Source organism: Trichechus manatus, unplaced genomic scaffold (genome assembly GCF_000243295.1).
Source record: "Trichechus manatus latirostris isolate Lorelei unplaced genomic scaffold, TriManLat1.0 scaffold00025, whole genome shotgun sequence".
Lineage (NCBI taxonomy): Eukaryota > Metazoa > Chordata > Mammalia > Sirenia > Trichechidae > Trichechus > Trichechus manatus.
The window spans coordinates 22710811-22737278 of record NW_004443961.1 but is presented as its reverse complement, the minus strand read 5'-3'; the positions used below and the strand labels follow the sequence as shown (position 1 = coordinate 22737278).

General features: G+C 38.3%; 1 protein-coding gene across 29 annotated transcripts in view; it reads left to right on the top strand.

The window, feature by feature from the left end:
- Window positions 1–26468, top strand: part of ELAVL2 (ELAV like RNA binding protein 2) — a 202504-nt gene that overhangs the window by 163295 nt on the left and 12741 nt on the right. For all 29 annotated transcript variants that reach the window (XM_023728658.1, XM_023728654.1, XM_023728652.1 and 26 more), the window contains 2 exons: window positions 14288–14441; window positions 17544–17769. In XM_023728658.1, the coding sequence (XP_023584426.1) occupies window positions 14288–14441; window positions 17544–17769 (380 nt within the window). The remainder of the gene's footprint in view (window positions 1–14287; window positions 14442–17543; window positions 17770–26468) is intronic.

Here is a 26468-nt window from a genome sequence, read left to right as displayed (position 1 = left end):
TTACAGGTGTCTGTGATAATCAGAAAATTCCAGGGCTAAATGTTTGTTTAAAAAAAAAAAAAGTTTGCTGCTGTTGTAGAGAGACAGGACAGGGAAGTGATTTTAAGGGCCTGTATAAGGTAGACAAGGAGCCCTGGTGGCATAGTGGTTAAGAACTCGGCTGCTAACCAAAAGGTTGGCAGTTCGAATCCACCAGTTGCTCCTTAGAAGCCCTATGGGACAGTTATACTTTGTCCTGTAGGGTCGCTGTGAGTTGGAATCGACTCGATGGCAACAGGTTTGGTTTTGGTATAAGGTAGATGAGTCAGTGGGAATAGAGAATGTTTTTGCTCAAAATTCTGAATATTAGATGATTTTGGAATTACTAAAAAAATTTAGAGAAGCTTGTTTTCTTATCAAAAATCTCCAAAACTGAGAGGACTCACCTTGCATAGAGTAAAACTGAGGCTTAAAGAACTGAGCGACTTATCCAGCACACCCCAGCACCTTCAGTGGTGTCATGGAGTTAGAACTGAGTTCGCCTTCTGGTGAGCACTCTGTCCCACAGCACGGGAATGAGTCTGTGCATAGACAGGGAAGGAGAGCGTGACTCAGTTCACTGCCTAACCTAGGTTTTGGTCACGTTGACCTACCAGAAATAATCAAATTATTTCATTCTTTTAACAAGAAAACTACCTGAAAAATTGCTAATCTTGTGTTAAAGAAAACAGTGGTTTAGTTAAAAACAGTGTGAATGTCTGTTTTTGGAAATTAAGTGTCCATAGGTAGTAATAATGGTTTGCATTAGTGCTACATTACCTACCTACCTCTTAATCACCTTACAGTCATCGGTTTAGTATTGAATAAAATATACACATAATGTTCTCCTGTGGCCTTTCAGTCTTGGATAGGGAATATCTGTGAGTAATTAAATCCACAAACATTTTGGAAGCCTAGTGTGTGCCAGTCAGCTTTGTTTACTGTTGGAGCAGTGTTAAGATATGACAAGAAGCAATCTTGTCCTTGGTGTTATTGTGTAGTAGGGAAGTTGGCACTTACTTTATATGACTATTATTTGGATGTATGATAAGTGAATGCAGAGTGCAGTGGACATGGCTATGTCACTGGCTGTCTAGAGGCTTCTGAGATGGTTTCAGAGGTGATAGGGTTTTACAAAACAGGGTTTGTCAGGTAGAGAAAGAAGAAGGGTGTTACATATGGAGGAATGTCTCATCCAAAGGCACAGAGGCCTTTATGTGATGTATACCTTTTAAAGGAAACTTACATCTGAAATCTATATAGTGTTCTTATGACATCAAGTAATGGCCTTGTACAAAAATACTTAGTAGGAAAATTTGATTAAACCTAGCTCCATATTTTACATTTATCTCCCCTTGGTGAATACCTGATTTATAAGAGGAACTGTCGGGATAACTTTGGGACAGATTAATTCAGTTGCTCACTGATACATACCTGCCTTGTTCCACAAAGATCCATGGTGACCTATGGGACTCATTTAAGGTATTTGCAAATGGTACCAAGACGAGATTTCTCTACGCAGTATTTAGTGTACACACAGTGATAGGATCATTATATTTTCATTACGTATATATAAGTAGGTCAAAGATGACTTTTGGGTATCTGAACTAATATTGTAACGAAGCTGTTTTTCTTCCAGTCACAGAACAAAAGGAAACTTAACCGTAGAGGGTGTTTAAATGAGCCACACTGATTTTGACCATTCTCACCCAGCTTCTAATGGGACAACTGCCACCATATTTTTCTTTCATACATTTCTATCAGATGATCCTCCATTGCTGTCAAGTAGATTCTGACTCATAGCGACCCTATAGGACAGAGTAGAACTGCCCGTAGGGTTTCCAAAGCAGTAAATCTTTATGGAAGCAGACTGCCACATCTTTCTCCTGTGAAGCCGTCTGACCTTATAGTTAGCAGCCGAGAGCTAACCACTATGTCACCGGGATTCTGTCAGTTGATACTTTCTAATACTTAGACCACCACGCCCCTGTTCATAATAGCTTTACCCTGACGTTTAAGGGCTCTAGAGTCTGCCCCAACTCACTATCCAGTGTGATCGGTGTTCTACGGAAATCTTTATACTGGCTCAGCTGGCTCTTTATCCTTGAATATGGAAGTCCAGTTCTCACCTCTTTGCCTTTGGATCATACTCTGCCTGCACTGCCTTATGACTGTCATCTTAAACAAGTTTAATTGCATCATTAAAATGCTTTTTTTATGCACATTGCCTTTCTTGTTTGGTGGTTTGCTGTCTGAGAGTAGGAGTTTTTGTCTTTGGAGCACCTCACAGAATACTTACTTTTTAGTAATAATTTCTGAATGAGAAGGTTTTTCTGTTATTGCTGAAGGGGCAGTGGTGGTTCAGTGGTAGAATTCTTGCCTTCCATGCAGGAGACCTGGGTTTGATTCCCAGCCAGTTCACCTGTGCAGCTACCTGTCAGTGGAGGCTTGTGTGTTGCTGTGATGTCGATCGGGTTTCAGAGGAGCTTCAGACTAAGACAGACTAGGAAGAAAGGTCTGGAGATCTACTTCTGAAAAATCAGCCGGTGAAAACCTTTTGGGTCACAACAATCTGATTCCTTTGTGCATGGATCTCTGTGAGTTGGGGCTCCACTCTTCGGCAGCTAGCAACTCTATCTTGGCCAGCAAGGAACAGTAAAGACATGCTTTATGTGCTCAAAGAGGGGCAGACTCAAAATTTAAATGAATTAAAAGTGATTTTAATTTTTGCTAGAAATTTTTTTTTTTAACCATGGTTAATCTTGGGTAGGTGGTTAGATACATATGAAGCAAAATTCTGTTACTTTGTACACTGAAGATGTGATAGAATGAAGGATAAAGGACTTGTTTGCTGCCTTTTCTTCCCTACTTTAAATGAAAATTTAACTACTGTTATCCTTTATGTGAAATTTTCTGCATAATGTCTGTCAGCCTGGTCTTTGTCATCTGTCTCTCTCTTTCCTATATTCTCTCTCTCCCTGACCTTAGATGAAGAGCGTGTGAAAGCTGTAGGATGTGTAAACAACTAAAATTAGCTTGATGAGAATCTTTTTCCAGACAGTACCAACCAGTACTAGTTGACTTTTATTCTTAAGCAGCTCCAGTTTACTTATACCTGGTAGTGTATAGTCTTTCCAGGTTTAACTTTCTAACTTGGCAATTGAATCTGTTGACAGTGCCTTAGACATTCTAGATTCTCAAATAGTACATAAATTATATTTTAAGTATATTTTTGGGGGTGAAGTTGTGACAATTATCTTGATAGTGTGGCTTCTGTTGGAGATGGCATTTGATCAGGTTTCAGAATCTTGAAAAAACCCTTAAGAAGACTTTGCTGGAGAATGGCTTTCTAAGTATTGGATGAGCACATCTGCTTTTCTGCAAGTCAATTTAACCTGCATTGTTTCCAGTGAAGTATAAAAAGCCGATTGTTTGGACAAGTGTCACACCTTCTAATCATCTTTTCTGAGTGGTACTTCAGCAAAGCCCCCACACGAGGCCATGGAGTGTATTCATTCAACAGGTGTTGGAATGCCTACTTGGCGGGCAGGACTATAGGATAGACATATATATAAGAATTAATTTCAACCCTCCAGGAGCTTAAACCCCAATAAAATAAAAGCGCTGTAAGTGAATTGCAGTGCTGTTACCACGGGAGGAGGCTTCAGGGCAGTCTGCTGCTCTGGCAAGGCAGTATTGAAGAAACTCCAGAGACAGGAAACTGAGTTCTGAGGTTTCCCTTCTTTAAAAAAACAAAACCAAGCCTGTTGCTGTCAAGTCAGTTCCAACTCATAGTGACCCTATACGACAGAGTAGAACTGTCCCATCGTGTTTCCAAGGCTGTAATCTTTACAGAGGCAGACCGCCACATCTTTCTCCCACGGAGCAGCTAGAGGGTTTGAACAGCCAACCTTTTGGTTAGGAGCCAACCACTTAACCACTGTGCCATGAGGGCTCCTTCTTCCTGTCTTTATGTCTCTCTAATATCTTAGTGGGAGGCCCTGGGTGGCGCAAACTGTTAAGCATTTGGCTGCTAACCGAACAGCCTGGTGATCTACTTCCAAAAGGTCATAGTCATTGAAAGCGCTATGGAGTGAAGTTCTACTCTGAAACACATGGGGTCGCCATGAGTTGGAATTGACTCTGCAGCTGGTTTGGTTTTTGGTTTTAATGTCTTAGTATGTATAGTGAAATTGTCTGAAGTGAAAAATTTACAGTACTACCTGTTATATAACCTCGTTAATATTTTTTTATATACTGCAAAAGCACAAGGTCATTATGTTATTCTGAATAGAAAACTAAAATTGAGTCATTCGGCTGCTGGTTGCATTGTGACTTGTAACCCATCCCACGTTCAGAAACATACAAATAACCTTTATCTACTAGAAGTTAAATGCTATTCCCTGTGGTCCATTAATCATTTCTTCCAGTTGTCTCCCCAAAAATATATCCTCTGTTTCTCATTTTGCATCTTACTTTACTGGGTTTGGACTCTTAACAGAGATCTCTATGGGAGAGAATGAGGAAGTGGGAGGATTTAATATGTACATAATAGTTAATTGGAGAAATAAAATTAAGTTGGGTTTTTCATGTCAGTTCATTTAAAGATGTTGGATGTTGACCCTGCATATGACATTCAGCCAAGCTGCAGGCTTTCCAGTACTCATCTGCCAAAATCTTACAAAATACCTGTCATATTCAAAAATTAGTTTCAATAATAATTGCAGTGGATTTGGAGGAAGCCATGCTTATTTAATCTTTGAACTATTTTCCTTTTAAAAGTGCATACATCTTCCTTGTGCCAAATCTTCCTCTCTGCGTCTGCTTACCTTACCTCAGAGATAATAACTGTATATGAGTTTTTCTTCCATAAATTGGGATGATGATGATTATACCTAATTCATAGACTTGTTTTGAGGATCAAATGAATTAATACATGTAACATACCCAGAATAGTGCTTGGCACGTGGTAACGCCTTAACAAATGTTAAATGCGATCATTATCTGTAGTGTTATGATATAGTTCCTGGGTAGTGCAAATGGCTTGTGCTCGATTACTAACCTAAAGGTGCTGGTTTAAACCTACCCAGCAGAACCCCCCGAAGAAAGGCCTGGCGATCTGTTTCCATAAAAAATAACAGCCAAGAAAATCCTGTGGAGCAGTTCCAATCTATAAAGCATGGGATTGCCATGAGTCCGAATTGACTCAGTGGCACTGAATTCGGTTTTTTTGGGGTGTGTGTGTGTGTATGTATATGTATACATACATATATATAATTTTACAGTTAAAACATTGTATTATTATGGTTGTCTAGTTGTGTGCTAATAGTTTTATGTGGATTATTCCATTTCGTTCTCATAAGGCCCCCATGAAGTGCGTATGTACTGTCATTACCATCAAGTTACAAATAAAGAAATTAAGGCTTCAAAGGACCTAGGGACATTATTTCAGAGTGATATAGCTGGTAAGTGATAGCCAAGATCTACACCTAACTCTGTGTGACTCTGTGTCCTATGTTTTTACTCTTCTTTAACTTCGGAGAGCTCAAGGCCATGCATTGATGTCTGGCCATGACTTAATTGAAGCCTTTGTAGTACACTCTGTTGTGACCAGAACTTATAATAATATATGCATTCTCTTCTATTTTTTATAAGTTTTTTGATGTAGAACTAAACTAACTCATGCTTGCCTCAGTTCTAGTCTGTTGATGTTGCTTAATATTCCTGAAGATTATGTGGCCAAATAAATACAGACTCATTTCTCATTCTTAGTATTAAAATAAGTGTTATTAACTTTCTTAACTACTGTTGAGAATTTCCTAATTCAGAGAGTAGGAATGGACTCTTTGGAAGTTACCGCTGAAGCTTCTGTCAGCTTTTTTTTTTCTTCATACCACTGTAGTCTAATCACTTACTGAAATTCTAACGGGCTAAGTGTAGTTATGAGATTGGAAATGGAATATGGAACATTTCAAGTGATAGGTGCCTACTTAGACCTTGGAATGACTAGTCCATCACCACTTCAGTAATGGATTTAGTTTAAATCCCCTACCTCCCTCAATGCCTTATCCACTACTATTGTTCAACTCGTGTTTTATTTTTTGTTAAATTCTTTACGTGAAGAGATATTTAGGAATACGGAAGGCATTTGTGGTCTAAGTTGTATTTTAAGAATATCTTTATTGTGTAATACCTAACTCTTTGTCTCATCCAGTATGATACCTCCTTGTTGAACCATCTGTGTACTGCGACCAAGCCAAAACAACAATTAGAAAGCAGCTACAGTTTCTAGGCTAGTGAGATAGATATGTCTGCCAAATATGATACTTTAATAAAAAAATGAAGATGTCTGTCAGGACAGCCTGTTTGGACCCTTATTTAATTGATATACATGGATGGAACTGTTTTGGTAGCGTTTAATAAACTGCTCAGTGTGGTTTTTTAGAGGCTGAGTTGAAGATGTAGGAAAAAGGCTGTCTAATTTGTCAGGTTTCCCACTTTATGATGAGTTGCTTGATAGAAAGCTTGTAACCAACAGTCTTTCAGTTTTCTCTGGCTATTCAGTAGTTTTATTATTGGCATTAACAGTGTCATATATAGTCACTTATTTTTATCACATCACTTATTCTTGGTTCATGTTTCTGTTAAATCTAAGAATCAACTACTTGAATTTATTCAGTGATGTTGCTCTAAAACTTGAATATGATGTGAGCCTGGCAAGTCTCTCTAGTGTGAAACAACCAGTTGATGAGTTTTCCTTATTTGTTAAATGGTGTGTATTTTAAAGAATAATAAATAGACAGGCACTTTAATACCAAAAGGATTCTGACTAGTCCAGGTGCATTCCTATTTAATTGGTAATACACTGGTCTCAGGATTTTTCTTTTCTCACTCCTCAAATAATTAGATTTTTTCTCAGATGTATTCCAAATAATTCCCCGGCATTACTAATAGAAAATATACAGTAACTCATCTGAGAGAATGACTTATTTGGATGGGTTTTTCAGATTTCCTCATATGTATATAATAAAATATTTTATTTAGAAAACCTAAGGTTGTCTTCTTGCATTTCTCTTCTAATATCTACCTGTGAATGTCTGATCCTATGCCCGGTAACTGTCATTTTGCTAAATAACTTTCATAATTTCAAAGACTTACGTGTCTCAGCCAATACTGTAATGGAGATCCCTGATGAAGAATCAAGACCCCAACTCTTTTGCTGTGTGTCTTTGGGCAAGTCGCTTTGCCTTTCTTTTCCTCAGTCTCACTGTTTTCTAAAAATAAAGAAATTAGACTGGATGATCTCTAAAATTTTCTTTTTGCTCCAAAATTAAGTTTTCTGTTTTTCCTTTCAGCAGTATATTGTTCTGTGAAAGATAATGTTGCTTTTAAGACTTGAATGCCCAATTTGAGAAAGGAAACTTAATTTTTAAAATGTTCAAAGGAATCGTCAGCCTGATTTGTGCATAAAGTACCATCACATATATGGTTTTCAGTCTATTGCAGAGCTGACTGTGGCCTCTGTAACATTTTAGATGAGATTACAAAAATAAACTCTCAAACTAGCATATGGTTATAAACCATCTTCATTACAATAAATGTGTGGTAGGCCCTAGGGGGTACAAAGTAGGATGAAGACAAGGCTTCTCATTTTAAGGAGTTAAGCCAGTCACAAGGCAGGGTAACAGATGAATGCATCTTGATTTAGTATTTTAAGAGATCAATGCATATAATTCAGGGTGGGTAGAAAGGAGAGGTACATAACAGAACAGAGTGGCCAGGACTGATGAGAATCCACGTCAGGGAGTAGATAATACCCACACGTGATCCGAAATGACTGAAATTTAGATGAGCAGAAAGAGCAGCTTATACAAACACAGGGAAGTGAGAGCAGGAAGCTTTGGGAAACTCAGGAATGTTGTGTGTGTTTATGTAGAAAAGGTGGTCAGTGCTCAGAGCATAAAGGACTAGGAAGTTTGAAGTTAAGGGAGTCCCTGAAGGGTTTTAAGCAGGGATTAACATGATCAAAATGTTTTCCATGGTATCGGTGAACTTCTTACTTGAATTAAAACCATCTTTATATAGTCAACAAACCCAGTTTCAATAAAACTTGAGGTTACATATGTATTTTCCACTGATGCAGTTTTCTAAATTCCATATCTTGGAATACCTATTAGGTAACAACCTTAATCTGTAATACCTTTTCTTAGCCTTCTTGTTAGATATAATTGTTACTTTTATCTAAGTATGTACATATTCAACTCTAACACCTCTGCCGGAGCTAATCTTTAATTCCTCGTAGGTTTATGTCCACATGGTTTGTTCTCTTGGGTTTACTTAATTGCAACCCATTGTGAAACATGCCTCTCCTTATATAAAAGTTAATCTTTGACTATGATACCCATATGCCTTGATGTGTCTTTGAGACTTATTCCTGGTAGGATTTGTGTTTAAAAGCAGATCAAAGTACACTTCTTTTTTTTGGGTGAATTTTGAGGTTTGCTGCCTGAACTGTGGCTTAAGGTCACATCCTTCTGAGTACGTCACTTCTGAGCTGTTTTGGAACGTCTGATAGACCAGCTGTCTTTAAAGCCTTGATGTTGTTACAAGACCTTTCCTACTGCCTATCAGACCCAGAGCTAACCTTTATTTAGTAATAGTGCCATTTTTCAAACAGTCCCATCAAGACTGCGTTTTTTGATATCAACAGCAATTAACTCTCAGTTTAAATAGGCATTACTGTGACCTTGTCCACTCCTTTCAGCTTTGGAGAAATTGGAGCTTTTCAAAAAAGATTTGGAGTGGCAGGTGTTTAATTTTCAGGTTTAATGTTTGTAGTCTTGGATCAGTAATTGGCAAGTGATAAAAGTTGTTCAGTGGTGATCTTGTCAGTGGGTGATTTTTCAAATGTCCTCAGTTTAAAAAAGGAGGAATCGCTTAGTTCATTTATGGGCTTTATCACTTTAATCTGTTGGTCTTAATGCCCACTGTCACTGATGTTTCTGTTGATGAATCAGAGCAAAGTGAGAGCAATTGTATTTTTAGACAGAAGCATTTAGGTGGACTTCTTTTGAAAGTGATGTACTGGGATTTTAAACTTTACAGTGTGCGTATAATAAAATACCCATCCTTATCCAAAAGATGTTTTTGTTCCTTTTGTGTGTTTTGATTAACTTGTGTTTTGATAGCCCATTCTTAGTATATGTGTTAGTCTTCTTTGCATGTTTAATGTATAATTATTTTTATCTTAGCTGATGAAGAAATGAGTTTTTAATTACAAGGAATATACTGTGTTTCAAGCTATTCCATGTTAGAGACCTAATTACTTTGATAAATCTATTTTTATCTGTTTTGTCCAGTGTAATCTCATTTGTGAAGAACAGTTTCAGAAACCATTGTTTAGAGCATTATTTTTATCCCATCTAACTGCATCCTCTCCCCTCAAGTAATCTCAGTATTGCTTGTCCTTGTTTATTATATCACTTTTAGGGTTGTGAGAAATTTCAGAATAAACCTGAATTTTAAATTGCTGTCTTTGGAGTAGATTGGTGTTCAGTGTTGTACTCCCTGTATCATCTTTAAATATTTAAATTGCAGACTCTCTAGCTGCCTCTTAAATTAGATCCTTCCCTTAGTAGTTTTGACATTTCATAACCTTGCTCCTCAGGCATTAAATATTCACCTGTTTAAATGGCAGTGAAAATTTAAAATCAGAATCCAGCTATTAATTCAGTGAGTGTAGACTGGAGAACAGCTTGTGCTTGGTGAAGGAAGATGTTATTTTGACCCCACTGGGAAATATGCTGGAGGCTTATTGTACTGAAGTAGTTCTAATAACAGAATTTGTCATAAAGCATACCCTTTCTTGGGGAGTTCAGTCTTGAAGAGCCATAAAGATAGACTTAACATTTGGGTGCTGAAAATAGCCCCAACGTGGTATTCCATGTAAGCATTAAAGCAGGGCACCAGTAGGAGCTCCAAATTGATAGGGAAATCAGAATGGAGAAAGGTTGCTGGTAATTTTCAGATATACAAATTTGTTCTGGAAATGGATTTGGATCTCCAAAGTGCAAACCTTCTTCCCACTTTTGTCCAAGTGCATTTTCTGTTTTAATCCTTTGAGATGGAAGAAGAAGAAGGGTTTTTTTTTCTTTCCTTGGAATGGAGGGTGTTGATGACAGTGACATCTCTAATGGAGCAAGGGAAGAGGGGCTGCTTTCATCCCAGGAAATAGTAAAGGGCAAGGTGTGAGACATGGCATCTTGATCTGGGGGGAGGGCAGTTGCCCTTCCTTAAATCTTCATTTCCTGGAAGTGGGGAGGGATTGCTCCTTTAATTATATTCTAAGAATTAGAAAGTAATAAAACTAATTTCAAAATCCTAATTATGATGTGCGGTATCTCCAGTTAATCTCAATTACTGGCCACTCACCTTCCCTCAGGAAGTTACTTAAAATTTAATATAAAGTAAAATAACTTTAGGCATAACTGTAATTCCTACAGCCATCCTGTTTTCTGCTGACTGACTTGATTTTGCTGTGTATGTGTGTATGTTGTGTGTGTGTTAAAGAAACAGCTGAGATTCCTTTAATTTTCCTAAACTCTCAGACCAAGTGAACTGATGAGCAATTATTATGTTTTACTGTGGAAAGAAAACTGGATGAGGAGACAAGAACCTGGAGTCAGACGATCTGAGTTTGAATCCAGAATCCAACATTAGCTGTGTAGAACCTTAGACATGTTATTTACCTTGTCTCTGCCTATTTCTCCAGCTGTAAATATTAATGTGTGCCCTACCTACCTCCCAGGGTTGTTGTGAGACACAAAATGCTATACAGGTTTCCCCCGCTATCTGAAAGTAGAGCTTTCCTATGAAACCTCTAGTAAGGTGAAATGGCATAAAGTGAAGAAGCAATTACCATTACAGTAATTTATCTGAGAAGAAATTTTGAGTGTTCCCAGACCCAAAAAATAACCTACCAAATCATACCAAATAACACATAAAACCTTTATGAGCTCTTTTAGACTTTCCTGATACCTTAGGAAACATCTTGCTAATGGATGCACAAAATAAATTGAGATAAAGCACAGATGCTTACAGCCACAGTTGAAAGCCATTGTGGCTTGATACTGAATTGCTGAGTGTAGTTCCCCGGGAAGGAGCTTGGTGACACTGCTCTTAGCTGCTCAGGGTGCGTGCTGCCACTTTAAGGGCTCCTGCAAAACAAACGCTGGACACTACTTTCTTCTTTTGCCTTCTTTTCATGAAAGTGAAAATCCTCTTCGAGTTTATTGTGATTGGTGAAAACAAGTAATAATGTTTGTCTTTCGTAAAAGCTAAGTGGCATAAGTGAACTTCCGAAAAGTGGGGGATATGTATATTTGAAAATGCTTTGTAAATGGTGAAGTCCCACTAGCCCCTAAATATAAGTTAAATGTAAACATTGTTTGTTACCACCGTGTGTTTATATATAATCTAGTCACCTCTGTTCTGCCTTTGGTAATGGAAAATCAGTTTCTTTGAAAAAGTTCCGAGAAGACTGTTTTGAGAAGGTTTGTGACTGTTCTTGGACCATCTTTGAATTAAAGAAGCAATGAAACTAAAGACTGGACACTGAAAAACAAAACATAACTGACCCAAGTATATGTTCAAAGCTTTTATATAAGAACTAAATTTAAATCCATTTTCCTAAATATATTTTAGGCTAACTTTTTAAACGTTCCACCCACCAAACCAAAACACCCACTGCCGTCGAGTTGATTCCGACACATATGCATCTGAAATACACGAAGCAGTGAATGCCACTGTATAAATAAATTATTCTGGAACATGGTAATGGACTCGGGTTATTTCCAACTTTGCTGGCCTGGTCTTTACCTACTTTTACAGATGCATGTAGAGGTAAATAACATAATGTAGACACCTACATTTTAGGCTCTGTGCCAAGTACTACATGTGGATAATGGATTACTCTTAAAAGTACAAAGAAGGCACTATTTATGAGGAAATAGGCCAAAAGAGTTTGCCTGGGTTCACAGAGCCCAGGATGAATTGAGCCTAGTTTAAGCTCAGTCTGTCTGAGCTTTAACCACTGTTACACTGCATCATACCATGCTTGAGCTCCTTATAGAGGCTGCCTGCCTGACCCATCACGTTTCATCAGTCGCTGGAAGCTAGCCTCCTTGGAGAACCTGTGGATGCTTACCTGTTACCCATGGGAAGTGACTCTTCATAATGGGACACTTCAGCCGCATGATCTGGAGCAGAACAGCTGACTTACTGAGAACCACTGAAATAAGCAGTAGCATCCCAGATCCCAAGGGAGATCAAAGCCCTGGTGATTATAGCTTCCCCAGATAATTGAGAGTTGTGCTCTAAAAAAGAAAATGGATATTCATGTGTTCAGATCACTGAATGTGTATATAATTCAGTAGCCTTATGTTACATCAGTTCCTAACAGTCCCAAGACTAGGTTCCATTTAAATGATTTTGGTGATCACTTTGAAATTTTCTTTCATTTCTTATTTTTTCACTTACGTTTAAGTTCCCCCATCTTCACTGCCCTTAAGTGCTTAGGCATAAAGAAAAATACATATGTGTGAATAGTTGTCTCCTCTCCAACACTTTCAAATTCCTTGTTTCTGTAGGACAGGACAGTGCTAATATAACTTCTAAATATAAACTTTGAAACAGCAGGTGTATTTTCATTTGTTAATGAACAATCTGGTTAAAGGGTGGGAATAATGTTAACACTAATGTTATCACTACTGTGATACAGAGGTAAAAGCAAGATCTCTATAAAGTAGTATAAGACCTGACTTACCTTTTTTTCTGGAAAGGAAAAAAAGTGCTCATACAGGCAGCTGGGGGCATAATTTAAACCATGAAGAAAATATTTGGTGTCCCATACCAAAAGATATTTAAATACTAGTGTAAATTACAATTTATTATTTAGTAATAACAATGAACTGGATTAAAGGTGGGCATTAATGGTTAAAATGAGCAGGCAGAAGTAATCATTTCACAGTACCACAGTGATCAATCCCAGAGTTAGTCCGATTGGTCTTTTTTATGAATGACCTGGAAGATAAGGTACACAAGATAATTTCTGTCCTTGGAGCTGGCTAGTCCAGAAGGGTTTATAGTTAAACAAATGGAATGTAATCAGGGAGAGCTCATGAGACTTGGAGTTACCTAAAAATTGGCAGAGATAGGTAACAGCCAAAGAGCCATTGATTACAGTCAGAGCAAGAGATCTAGATGACTTACTGAACTGCCCCTTAAATGCTGTGCTCCGGTAACCCTCTTCTATAGGCCTTACTCAGCAAATATTTTAGCATCTATCACATGCCATGCATTGACTAGACACTGAGGATACAATGATGAATGAGACAGAGTCCTTCTCTCATGGAGCTTATTACATGAAGAATGATTGTAAAAACATGCAGACTTACTTTGTCTTCCATTCTTGTAGAATTGTGGACACTATATCTGAAAAGGCAGGAAGCTAGGAAGGGTGCATAAAATGACAGGTGAAGCCAATAGTAGGATTTAAGACCTTTTGAAAATCAAGGCTAAAAACACTTACAGACAAGAAGACAATAGACAAGGGATAGTGGGGGATATAACCCATTTAGGTGTTTAAGTTTCTGGGGATTTATGGAAACTAGGAAGTTATTTGGAGTAAATCAAAAGGATGCACTTACAATAGAGTACATTTTTTTTAGAAACGTATCACCATCCCTAGAGATGAGAGAGGCTGGAAAAAAGGTCACAGAAATGTGTCTGATGAATTTAGACTTAAAAGCTTAGAATTAGGAAGAAAGACCTGGCGATCTACTTCTGAAAATCAGCCGATAGAAAGCCCTGTAAATCACAACCGTCTGATCCCATTGTGCCTGGGGTCACCATGAGTCAGGGACGAACTCCATGGCAGCTAACAACAAAAACAAAGCTTAGAATGATTGAGCCAGAATTCCTAATTTGGGGAGTTGGTCCCATTGAAGATAACCTGATACTAGGAGTAGACTGTGCTATATGCATCATTGGTATATGCAACCCTTGAGGGGTAAATACTTCTCTTCTCCAACCAGGGAACACCATTTCCCTTGAATTTCACCCAAAATGAATAAAGAAGTTAGAGCTAGGCTTGCTTTAACTTCCAAGACTGTATGGTACTTATGGAAAATCTACTAACTCAGGCAGTCCTTGAGTATTTGATTGGAGGTGACTGAGTGCATACACATTTAATTTTATTCCTCTTTTTCAGGTTTCCTATGCTCGCCCAAGTTCAGCTTCTATCAGAGATGCAAATTTGTATGTCAGCGGACTTCCGAAGACAATGACCCAGAAGGAGTTGGAGCAACTTTTTTCACAATACGGACGCATTATTACTTCCCGTATTCTTGTTGACCAAGTCACTGGTAAGTAGGCAGCCGCTCAGGATGGTCCTTCACTCTCTCCAACTGGCAGCTTGTGAAATATTCTCCCTTCTGATACAGCAGTCTTGCCTCTAGAATACATCAAAGGTATATGTGGGCCAGAAAATGCAATTTTCTGCTGGAATTGTTCATAAATATGCATGGACAAAAATAGATTGTGGAGTGTAGTGAGCGAGCTTGAGTCATTTCCACCCTGAAGGTGCAGGTTTGCAGCCTGTTTCATGGCTTGTAATAAATTTACAGATGCTGTAATCTTCATTTCCAAACTGCTGCGTGAAAATAGCCCCCATCTTCCTTATAGAGTACCAATAAACTATCTTTACTTTTGTAAAAAAGCAGAGTTTAATGCAGCAATAGGCACCTGGTTCTCCAAGGGAGGATTACACTATATCCAAACTGGTAATTGCTGTTAAGGCTGTTTCTCAGGTCCGTGCTGTGATGTCTAGACATATATAAGAATAAGACATTTTGAATGTTAAACATTTATTTTCTGCCTAACGTAACTTTTAACAAAACTGAAATGAGAAGACTAATATGCTTATTAAAAATTGTGCATGTAAGGAACGCCTTCGGCTAAAGTTTAAGTGAAGTCTAGCTGTAGATTTGAATATGGATTCTAAAAATGAAGTACCGGTATTTATTTTATTATAAAAGCAATACAAGTTCCTTTTAAAGCATTTAGAAAATGTAGCAGTGTGGCGAGGAGGAAACAATATCACCTGTAGAGCCATATTCTGAAGCAGCCACATTAAGATTTAGTGGGATTTTTTAAAAGTAGGTTTTTTTTTCCCTCTCCTTTCTCTTTCTCTCTCCTTCTTCTTGCTCTTTTTCTTATAATACCACTGGAGATATATTGTATATCATAATATCTGAAAGTTTATTTTAAGGAAAGCAATGGAATAACCACAGAGTAAAAAGTCAGGCCAAGTTTTTAATTCTTCAAATGAAAGTTAGTTTAGTCGATTCGAATTTGATCAGAAGCAGTCCCTCTGTTCTGTTAATTGGCTTCATCGGCAGCACTGCCGCTAGAGTTCTGGATATAGAGAGACCTACCTCCATATACATGCTTATGAGAATGGCCTATAGGCTTTGCTGTAGAGAAAATTTAGGTGAGAGTTTATAAAATAGTCTTTCTTCTTAGACATATTAGTTCTTCCCTAACCCTCTTTAAACAAGCTATCACACTGTGTCAGAGCACAGACGGCTAATGGGGTTAAATAGTAAATCCCGGGAGAGCAATCCCGATAAATTATTTTAAAGCAACAACAATGCCCTTTGATTTTGTCCATATCCTTCATACTTTTTGACCATTCCTTTTTAGTGAGAATTTGGTGAAGTGAGAGTGGATTTCACCTGTGATACAGAAAGCCCGTCTCTTAACTGAAATTCCACCCGGAGTGCTTAGGCTCAGGGTGGACTTAGCACACCACCTCATGGGCTAGTCAGGAGTTCTCAAGTGTGGTACTGTACCTACAGCATCAGCATCCTCTTGGAACCTTGCTAGAAAGGCAAATTTTGGGGCCCCACACCAGACCTACTGAATAATACTCTGGGGGTGGGATGCTTTACCAAACCCTTCAGGTTATTCTGATGCATTCTCAAATCTGAGGACCATCGGTTTAGGTGACTTAGCCTGTGTAGAGCCCATTTCATTGCTAATCTAATGCTTTCCTAATGGAAAAGCTAAGCCCCACGGGTTATTCTCAGTAGGAGCTAGCAGATAACGAAAAGGATATACTTCCCTATCATTCCACTGTTTTCGTCTTTATACTTGTGGCTTTCAAAACAAATTTATTCCCTTTACTTGAAATGAAAAAATAAAACCCCGCAATTTTGTTACTCAGCCATCAGATGGTAATAATGTGTAATGGGTATAGCTTAAATAGGAAAGGTAAAGTGATAGAGGGTATCTGAGATAAGTGTATATGGAATAAATTCCTTATCAACTCTCGATAAAAATTCTGAGCCATTGAACTTACACAGTGTTAATTGTAAAGCAAGTGGACCTTCATTTCTTTTTAAAGTTCCTATAAATCATGGTGGTCTCGTGCTTTTTCTAAGTCTGTCTCCTTGTCAGTAACCCCTCATTTTCTTCATTGACACTCTCTGACTCTCTAGGCCTTTCTAGCTGCTAGTCCCACACTGGCACTGCTAGTACTAAGTTGTTTGCCAAGAAAACGTCTTCCTACAACTGGCCACCTCAGCTAGTCTGTTCAAGCTGATTAAACGTGATGTGTTGGATTTACTGCTACCATTTCTCATAAATTGGCAAGACCATTGGCCACCCCTCTGCTTTCCCATTCAGTGTGGGACAGGGAATGGCATTCCATAGTCAGGAGTAATGCTGCTGAGGCCAGGGATCTTTGATGATTTCTTTGTTCTTTTCATTTTTTAAAATAAATCTAGGTCCTCTTTTACCTATTCTCCCATGTAATATTATTCATCTAATAGAGTATAGCTAGCTAGAAGGAGTGGGCTAACTTCAGGAAACCAGAAAAGCCTCTTCAGACATTTTTCTTAAAGGGCTTGTATCTTATACAATAATATTAAGCTGCATTTATTTCAAATTTTAGCTGAATTCTGTCTTTCTACATGTATTTTTTTAGCATAGCTTTCTGGCCTTTTTAGCAAATGCCTGATCTGGTCCTGTTCTCTGTTACAAGGAAGAGAGCTACTGTGCCCCTTGTTTCTAAGCGGCTTGTCCAGTAGAAAAATTTGAAAAATGGAACTGAGACATGCTGTTGGCACTGTTAGAGAGTGAAAGAAAGAGAGAATATGTAAACGTGAACAGCAGAGACGAACTTGTGTGCTTTCTCGTCTCACCCATGCTTAGTGGTTGGCATGTAATAATGGGTACTCAAATTGTATAGGTGACTTCATGCCTTACATAATAAAACAAAACTGTAATTCTAGACAGAATTGCTAGTAAGTTAAGATGAACGTTCCTCCTGGTGTAATTTTTTGGCAAATGTTGTATGTGGGTGAAAGCATGTTCTTGGGAAGGAAAAATTAATTTATCCTTTCTTCTCTCCCCCTCCTCCTTCCACTCCTTCTTTCCCAAATCCTTACCCAAATCTACTGTAGGCATATCAAGGGGTGTAGGGTTTATTCGATTTGACAAGCGGATTGAGGCAGAAGAAGCTATCAAAGGCCTAAATGGCCAGAAACCTCCTGGTGCCACAGAGCCAATCACTGTAAAGTTTGCTAATAATCCAAGCCAAAAAACCAATCAGGCCATCCTTTCCCAGCTGTACCAGTCTCCAAACAGAAGGTATCCAGGACCGCTAGCTCAGCAGGCACAGCGTTTTAGGTAAGTTTGGTCTAGTTCTTGTGCCCAGCTATTAAACTCAGAGAGAACTCTCAGAACTCACTGCCCAGTATTTTGATTGACAGATTCTCCTAGGACTTCTGGTTTCCTTTTTAAAATTATTATTTATTTCTTTATTTTTTTGTGGGCGCAGAGAAAACCTCCTTGGGAAATAGCATCTTCTGATTTTGAAGGTGGGGACAAAAGGATAATAACCTACAGCAGTGGTTCTCAGCCGGAGATGATTTTGCTCACTAGGGTGCTATTGACAATGCCTGAAGGCAGTTATGTTGGTATAACTTGGGGGGGAGGGTGCTACTGGCATACAGTGGGTAGAGACCAGAGATACTTCTAAACATCCTACATAGTGCAGGATAACCCCCAACAACAACAAATTATCCATTCCAAAAACATCAATAGTGCTGAGGTTGAGAAACCTTGACCTGCAGAATACGGGGGTCATTTTAGCTGTCTCTGCTATATCCAGTTTTCCCTTTTTATTTTTTCTTGGTAAGATTTTATTCTTGCGTTTCAATTTTTAGGCCAAGCTCTTTCAGTTACTTTATTTTATAATACATGAGCCACTGAAGATATATAAGCTCTGTGAATATATTAAGTTTCTACAAATGGGCCCCTCTCCACTTTTTAAATCTTTATTTCTTACAGTCCAGCAAACTTTCTCTGTAAAAGGCTAGATAGTAAAAGGTTTTGTGGTCCATGGTCTCTGCTCTATATGTTTCTTTTTTGTTCTTTTTCTTTTTGATAAAGAACTCTTTAAAAATGTAAAAACCATTCTTAGCTTCCGGGCCCTACAGAAGCAGGGGGCAGTCTGGATTTGGCCTGAGTGGGGCGTTTGCAACCCCTGTTTAGTCCACACAATGCTGCAGTCCCTCTTTAGTCCAAAGATGATGTTCTGACTCATTGACAGGTATAAATATTCCAATTTTCAAGCTTTATTCTAATCCTGGTATAATAACCAAGCCACGAGTCATTAAAAAAAAAAAAAACTCTAGTAAGTACATGAAAAGAATAATGATTTTAAGAAGCAAACAGCAGAGCACAAAGAGCTTCTGGTTTCATAAGTCAGTCCTGCTGCTTTTATTTTCCAGGACATTTTTAAATATCCTTTTGGCCATGTGGTATAGTGCAACCATAATGCCATCTCTAACCCCCATACTATTTTTTTTTATTATTATTACAAGTGTTTTATCAATTTTATTTAATTTCTGGGGCAGAATAGTTACCAAAAATATAATCACAAGTTTAGCCTCATAAGATGGAGAGGTTAAATGCTTTCTAGCTTAAATCACATGCTTTTTTTCCACTGGGGTATTTAAGAGTACTAAACAGAGCAGGGTAGCTCTGGTGGCACAGAGGTTAAGAGCTATGGCTGCTAACCAAAAGGTCGGCAGTTTGAATCCACCAGTTGCTCCTTGGAAACCCTGTGCGGCAGTTCTACTCTGTCCTGTAGGGTAACTATGAGTCAGAATCAACTCGACAGAAACGGGTTTGGGTTTTCTTGGTTTGAACAGAGCAGGGGTAAAATCAAATATCTCCTTTTAAAATGTATTCACTTATGTTACTGGAGGTATGAAAATAGAATTGCTGTAAATTACCATGTAAATTTCCTACTTAAGTTGGCATCTGCCCTGGTAGAGGGGTGGTATTGTCAAGGCCTACCTTTTGAACTGGACGACTGGGTGCCCAATTGATTGCTGGTTGTGCTCTCTTGACTCTGTGCTTTAACTTGGCAAGAAGAAAGCATTGACAGAAGAGAAACCCCGATGGCAGTGGAGATCTGGTTGGAGGGATTGATGCGTGGGGGTACTTGATGGTTTCCCATATGGAGAAAAAAAGCCCACAAAGCAGTATTTTTAGCTCTGCCTTTAGGTTTCCTCTGTGGTAGCTTTAATGGTTAAGAGCTGTAGCAGCTAACCAAGAGGTTGGCAGTTTGAATCCACCAGGTGCTCCTTGGAAACGCTGTGGAACAGTTCTACTCTGTCCTATAGGGTCACTGTGAGTCGGAACGGACTGGTGGCAACAGGTTTTTGGTTTGGTAGGCTTTTGGTTTGGCATTTTTTTAAAAGTAAATAATATTTTTTGCAAGTTTAGCACAGACAGTCCTAGAGGAATTCTACAAGTGCTTCCCAGATAGCCTGCCCAGTTAACTTCAGAGCTCTTTGGAGCCTAGAAAAGAATATTGAGCCTAAATGAAAATTCTTCTTTAAAACATACTGGGTACATTTTAACACTGAAGAGATAAAATGTTTGATGTTACTGTTGTTGTTGTGTGCTGTTGAGTCGATTCTGACTCATAGTGACTATGTCACAGAGTAGAACTGGCCCACAGGGTTTCCTAGGCTGTAATCTTTACGGGAGCAGATAGCCAGATCTTTTCTCCCATGGAGTGGCTGATGGGTTTGAATCACTGACCTTTCAGTTAGCAGTTGAGTGCTTAACCATTGCAGCACCAGGACTTCTTCGTTAGCTGTATTAGCGTAAATTGTTATTTTTGGTATTTTCTGATTTAAGCTATGTTTTTGTTTTATGGTAGTTATTAAGTAAAACAATGTTCTTAGAAACAACATTGAATTCTGAGGAAGTTGGGTGAGGGACCTGGCATGACAGGGTCTTCAGAATACCTGATTATTGAATAGCAAGGCACTAGGGTGAATCAAGTATCAGATTGTTGATGACTGATGTATCCACTCTCTCTACCACCTACCTTCTCTCCCTCCCACATGCTTTTGCTTTTTATTTTTGGTAGGGTAAAGTTTTATAGGATGTTCTAATGGCCAAATTTAATATCTTTTTAAATATCTTGTGTCCATTCTGTGCTTTTGTCTTGTGGTACTATATGTTACCATTAACTTGAAAAGTCTTCCATTCCTTGACGTCTGTAGAAAGAAATTTTGGAAAAAGAGGAGTAAAAATTATCTAGTTGTAAGAGCCCTGGTGGCAGAGTGGTTAAGAGCTCGGCTGCTAACCAAAAGGTCGGCAGTTCGACTCCACCACCTGCTCCTTGGAAACCCTATGGGGCAGTTCTCCTCTGTCCTGTAGGGTCACTATGAGTCGGAATGGACTTGACAGCAACAGTTTTTTTTTTTTTTTTTCTTTTTTCTTTTTTAAGGGCCACCTTCTCTCAGAAAACAGATTTTTATTTTTTCCCCTATAGAGTCCTACTTGTTGTCTCTACCACCCTACTTCCTGTTCCTTCTAGTCTCTGACTAATAAAATATGAACTAGTTAATGGGATCAGTGAAGACGTTTTCTCTAGATTGAGTGTTTTGTGTGTCTTGAAGAAATTGAAAGACTTTATTCCTAGAGTTTAGATTTAACTCATGTGTGTTTGGTTGTTTTTCTTTAATATCTTTAACTTGGCTGTCATTACCTTGATTTTTTTTTCTCTCGTTCTATTGAATTAAGGTCCAAAATTAAGGTTGAAACTTCCTTCTTATACCCCATAAAGGCTCGAGAATTAGGGACTTGCTTGTTTCATTGGTATTTTTCTCTCTTCTGTAGCTCAGGTCTAGTTCCTTACACAAAATTTTGTCCCAGATTGTTTATGTCTTATTAACCTTGAGTTTGTCACCTTCCAGAAGACGCTTAGAAAATTTCTCACTTTGTGTATTGATGTCGTCATAGTACTGTGGGAATTGAAAGATACTAGAGAATACAAGTAACCAGTATTATAAGAATAAACAAGGATACCTTTAATATTCATGAGATATACTATTATCTTTTAAGGTCAAAAAATTAAAATGCATGGAATAATAAGTTTAAAAATGGGCTTGTAAGTTTAAGGCTCAGTCAACCCATGGGAATAATTAGAAAAAGAATTATTTTAACATGAGCAGTGCTGATCTAATATGCTTATTGAATTGACTACATTTTTCAAAATAAGATAAGCCTTATTTATTTGAATGGATAGTATAATTCAAACTCCTTAAGTATATTCTTGGAACATGACATCTGAATTAAACTTCCAGCCAAATATTTTCATGGTTTCTTCTTATGGAGCAGCTTTAATTTTATTGAATATGATCTAGTCTAATGGCCTGTGTGCCTGCCTCTAGGAGGCTTTATGCATTTTTAAAGGTGCCTTTTAAATCAGCACTTGAGTTACATTTAAGGCATACGCTGGCTGCATTATCACAATTTCCTTTTGGAGGAAAATGGTATCAGTCTTGCTGAATAATTCTTTTCTCTTTTAGAGTACAGATACCTTCTAATTAGATAAGGGTAAGTTGATGATCTTGTTATGATTAACTTCAAAACAGGTCTTTGTCCCTGCTTTGGAGATGTTTTAGAACCATTGTTTGTAAGAGTCAGTGTTTTATTTTCTTAGCCTTTAGTAGCATATCTTTATATTTTTATATCTGACTTTAATTGATTTTACACTTCCCCTTTTACTTGCATGTGGGGCTTCCCATGCTCTGTCAGTTAAGCTTCTTGAAAATTAGGCAGCTTCCTTCTTTTCATTCTGTACTTACAAACTTACAGCTTTCAAATGGGAATGCTTTACCTATACATGATTGTTTCCATCATATTGCCTAGTTGGAGTATTCCTACTGATAGAAATATGTACACGTGCTGCAGTACGTATGTTTATGTGTGTGTGTGGTATGTGTGGGGCACACACATACCACTTATCTGTCAGTTTGTTGTACTGTGCTGGATTGTGCGTTGCTGTGATGCTGAAGCTATGCCACGACTATTTCAAATACCAGCAGGGTCACCAGTGGTGGACAGGTTTCAGCAGAGCTTCCAAAGTAAGACTAGGAGGAAGGAGCTGGTGATCTACTTTTAAAAAAATTGTCCAGTGAAAGCCTTATGAATAGCAGTGGAACATTGTCTGATATAATACAGGAAGATAAGCCCCACTGAGTTCAGTAAATACTCAAAATATGATTGGGAAGACCTGTCTTCTCAAAGTAGAGTCAACCTTAATAATGTGGATGGAGTCAAGCTTTTGGGACCTTCATTTGCTGATGTGGCACGACTGAAAATGAGAAGAAACGGATGCATACATACATTAATAATCGGAATGTGGAATGTATGAAGTATGAATCTAGGAAAACTGGAAGTTATCAAAAATGAAATTGAATGCTTGAAGATAGGTATCCTAGGCATTAGTGAGCTGTAATGGACTGGTATTGGCCATTCTGAATTGGACAGTCGTATGGTCTACTATGCCAGGAGTGGCAAATTGAAGAGGAATGGCCTCACATTCATCGTTAAAACGAACATTGCAAGATCTATCCTGAAGTACAGCGCTTTCAGTGGTAGGAAAATTTCCATACATCTGCAAGGAAGACCACTTAATACAACTATTATTCACATTTATGCACCAACCATCAAGTCCAAAGATGAAGAAACTGAAGATTTTTACCAACTTCTGCAGTCTGAAATTGATCAAACATGCAGTCAAGATGCATTGATAATTACTGGTGATTGGACTGTGAAAGTTGGAAACAAAGAAGTCTTGGTAATTGTAAAATATGGCCTTGATGATACAAACAATACAGGCGATCGCATGATAGAATTTTGCAAGACGAAGGACCTATTCATTGGAAGTACCTTTATTTTAAACACCAAAAACATCACTATACACGTGGGCCTTGCTGGATTGAATAGACAGGAATCACGTCGACTACATCTGTGGAAAGAGACAATGGAGAAACTCCATATCATCAGTCAGAACAAGGCCAGGGACCGACTGCAGAACAGACCATCAAGTGCTCATATGCAAGTTCAAGTTGAAGATGAAGAAAATTGAAACAACTCCACGAGTGCCAAAGTACGACCTTGCGTATACCCCACTTAAATTTGGAGATGTTCTCAAGAACAGATTTGACACATTGAATACTAATGACTGAAGACCAAACAAGTTGTGGGATGACATCAAGGACATCATACATGAAGAAAACAAAAGGTCATTAAAAAGATAAGAAAGAAAAGACCAAACTGGACGTGAAGAGACTCTGAAACTTGCTCTTGAACATAGAATTGCTAATGTGAATTAAAGAAATGATGAAGTAAAAGAGCTGAAGAGAAAGTTTCAAAGGGCAGATCGAAAAGACAAGATAAAGAATTATAATGAAATATGCAAAGACCTGGAGTTAGAAAACCAAAATGGAAAAACACACTCAGCATTTCTCAAGCTGAAGGAACTGAAGAAAAAATTCAAGCCTCCAGTTTGAATGTTGAAGGATTCTGTGGACAAAAAATTGAACAATGCCAGAAGCATCAAAAGAAGATGGAAGGAATACACAGTAACTGTAACAAAAACAGTTGATTGACTTTCAGTCACTTCAGGAGGTAGCATAAGATCAAGAAGCGATGGTGCTGAAGTAAGAAATCCAAGCTACACTGAAGGCACTGGTGAGAAACAAGGCTCCAGAAATGGATGGAGTACCAATTGAGATATTTCAACCAATGGATGCAACACTGGCAGCACTCACTAGTCTATGCCAAGAAGTCTGGAAGACAGCTGCCTGGCCAACTGACTGGATGAGTTCCATGTTTGTGCCCATTCCAAATAAAGGTGATCCTGCTGAATGCAGAAATTATTGAACAATATCATTAATACCACAGGCAAGTAAAATTTTGCTGAAGATAATGCAAAAGAGTTGCAGCAGTACATCCACAGGGAACTTCCAGAAATTCAAGCCAGATTCGGAAGACAACATGAAAAGAGGGATATCATTGCTGATGTGAGATGGATCTTGGCTGAAAGCAGAAAATACCAGAAAGATGTTTACCTGTATTATATTGATTATGCAAAGGCATTCAACTGTGTGGATCATAACAAATTATGACTAACATTACAAAAAATGGGAACTCCAGAACACTTAATTGTGCTCCTTTGGAACCTGCACGTTGACCAAGAAGCAATCATTCAGACGGAATAAGGGGCTGCCGCGTGGTTTAAAATCAGAGAAGGTGTGCGTCAGGGTTGTATCCTTTCACCATACTTATTCAGTCTGTATGCTGAGCAAATAATCCGAGGAGCTGGACTATATGAAGAAGAATGCGACATCAGGATTGGAGGAAGATTCATTAACAACCCTGCAATATGCAGATGACACAACCTTGCTTACTGAAAGTGAAGAGGACTTGAAGCACTTACTGATGAAGATCAAAGACTACAGCATTCAGTATAGATTACACCTCAACATAGAAATTTTCACTAGACTAGTAAGCAACATCGTGATAAATGGAAAAAATATTGAAGTTCTCAAAGACTTCATTTTACGTGTATCCACAATCAACACCCATGGAAGCAGCAGTCAAGAAATCCAAGAACATATTTCATTGGGTAGATATGCAAAAGACCACTGTAAAGTGTTAAAAGGAAAAGATGTCACTTTGAAGACTAAGGTGTGCCTATTCCAAGCCATGGTATTTTCAGTCGCCTCATATGCATGCAAGAGCTGGACAATGAATAAGGAAGACCCAGGAAGCATTGATGCTTTTTGAATTATGGTGTTAGTGAAGAATATTGAATATACCAAGGACTGCCAAAAGAATGAACAAATTCTATCTTGGAAAAAGTACAACCAGAATGCTCCTTAGTAGGGCAGATGGCAAGACTTCATATTGCATACTTTGGACATGTTATCAGGAGGGACCAGTCCCTGGAAAAGCAGATCATGCTTGGTAAAGTAGAGGGTCAATGAAAAAGAGGAGGACAGTCAACCACATGAATTCACACAGTAGCTGCAACAATAGGCCCAAACAGAGCAACAATGTGAGGATGGCATGTAACTTAACAGTTTTTCATTCTATTGTACATAGCCTCACTATGAATCAGAATCAGCTTGACAGCAATAACGTGTGTGTGTGTGTGTGTGTGTGTGTGTATGTATATATATGTCTGTATACCACTACTCATCTGTTAGTCTGTTGTACTGTGGTGGCTTACGTGTTGCTGTGATGCTGGATGCTATACCACTGGTATTTCAAATACCAGCATGGTAACCCATGTTTCAGTGGCACTTCCAGACTAAGACACACTAGGAAAAAGGATCTGGCAGTCTACTTCTGAAAAAATTGGCTAGCGAAAAGTTTATGAATAGCAGCGAAACATTGCCTGATATAGTGCTGGAAGATGAGCCCCTCAGGTTGGATGGCACTCAAAATGCAACTAGGGAAGAGCCTCCACCTCAAAGTAGAGTACACCTTAGTGACATGGTTGGGGTAAAGCTTTCAGGACCTTCATTTGCTGATGTGGCATGACTCAAAATGAGAAGAAACAGCTGCAAATGTTCACTAATAATCAGAACGTGGAATGTAGGCAGTATGAATGTAGGAAAATTGGAAGTCATCAGAAATGACGTTGAATGCACAAAGATCAATATCTTAGGCATTGGTGAGCTGAAATTTATTGGTATTGGCCATTTTGAAATGGACAAGCATATAGTCTACTATGTAGGGAATGACCCATTGAAGAGGAATGGCATTGCATTCATTGTCAAAAAGAACATTTCAAGATCTGTCCTGAAGTACAACCCTGTCAGTGATAGAACAATTTTCATACATCTACAAGGAAGACCAGTTAATACGACTATTATTCAAATTTATGCATCACAATCTAATACCAAAGGGGAAAAAATTAAAAATTTTCATCAGTTTCTGCAGTCTGAAATTCATCAAGCATACCATCAAAATGCACTGATGATTACTGGTGATCAAAATGT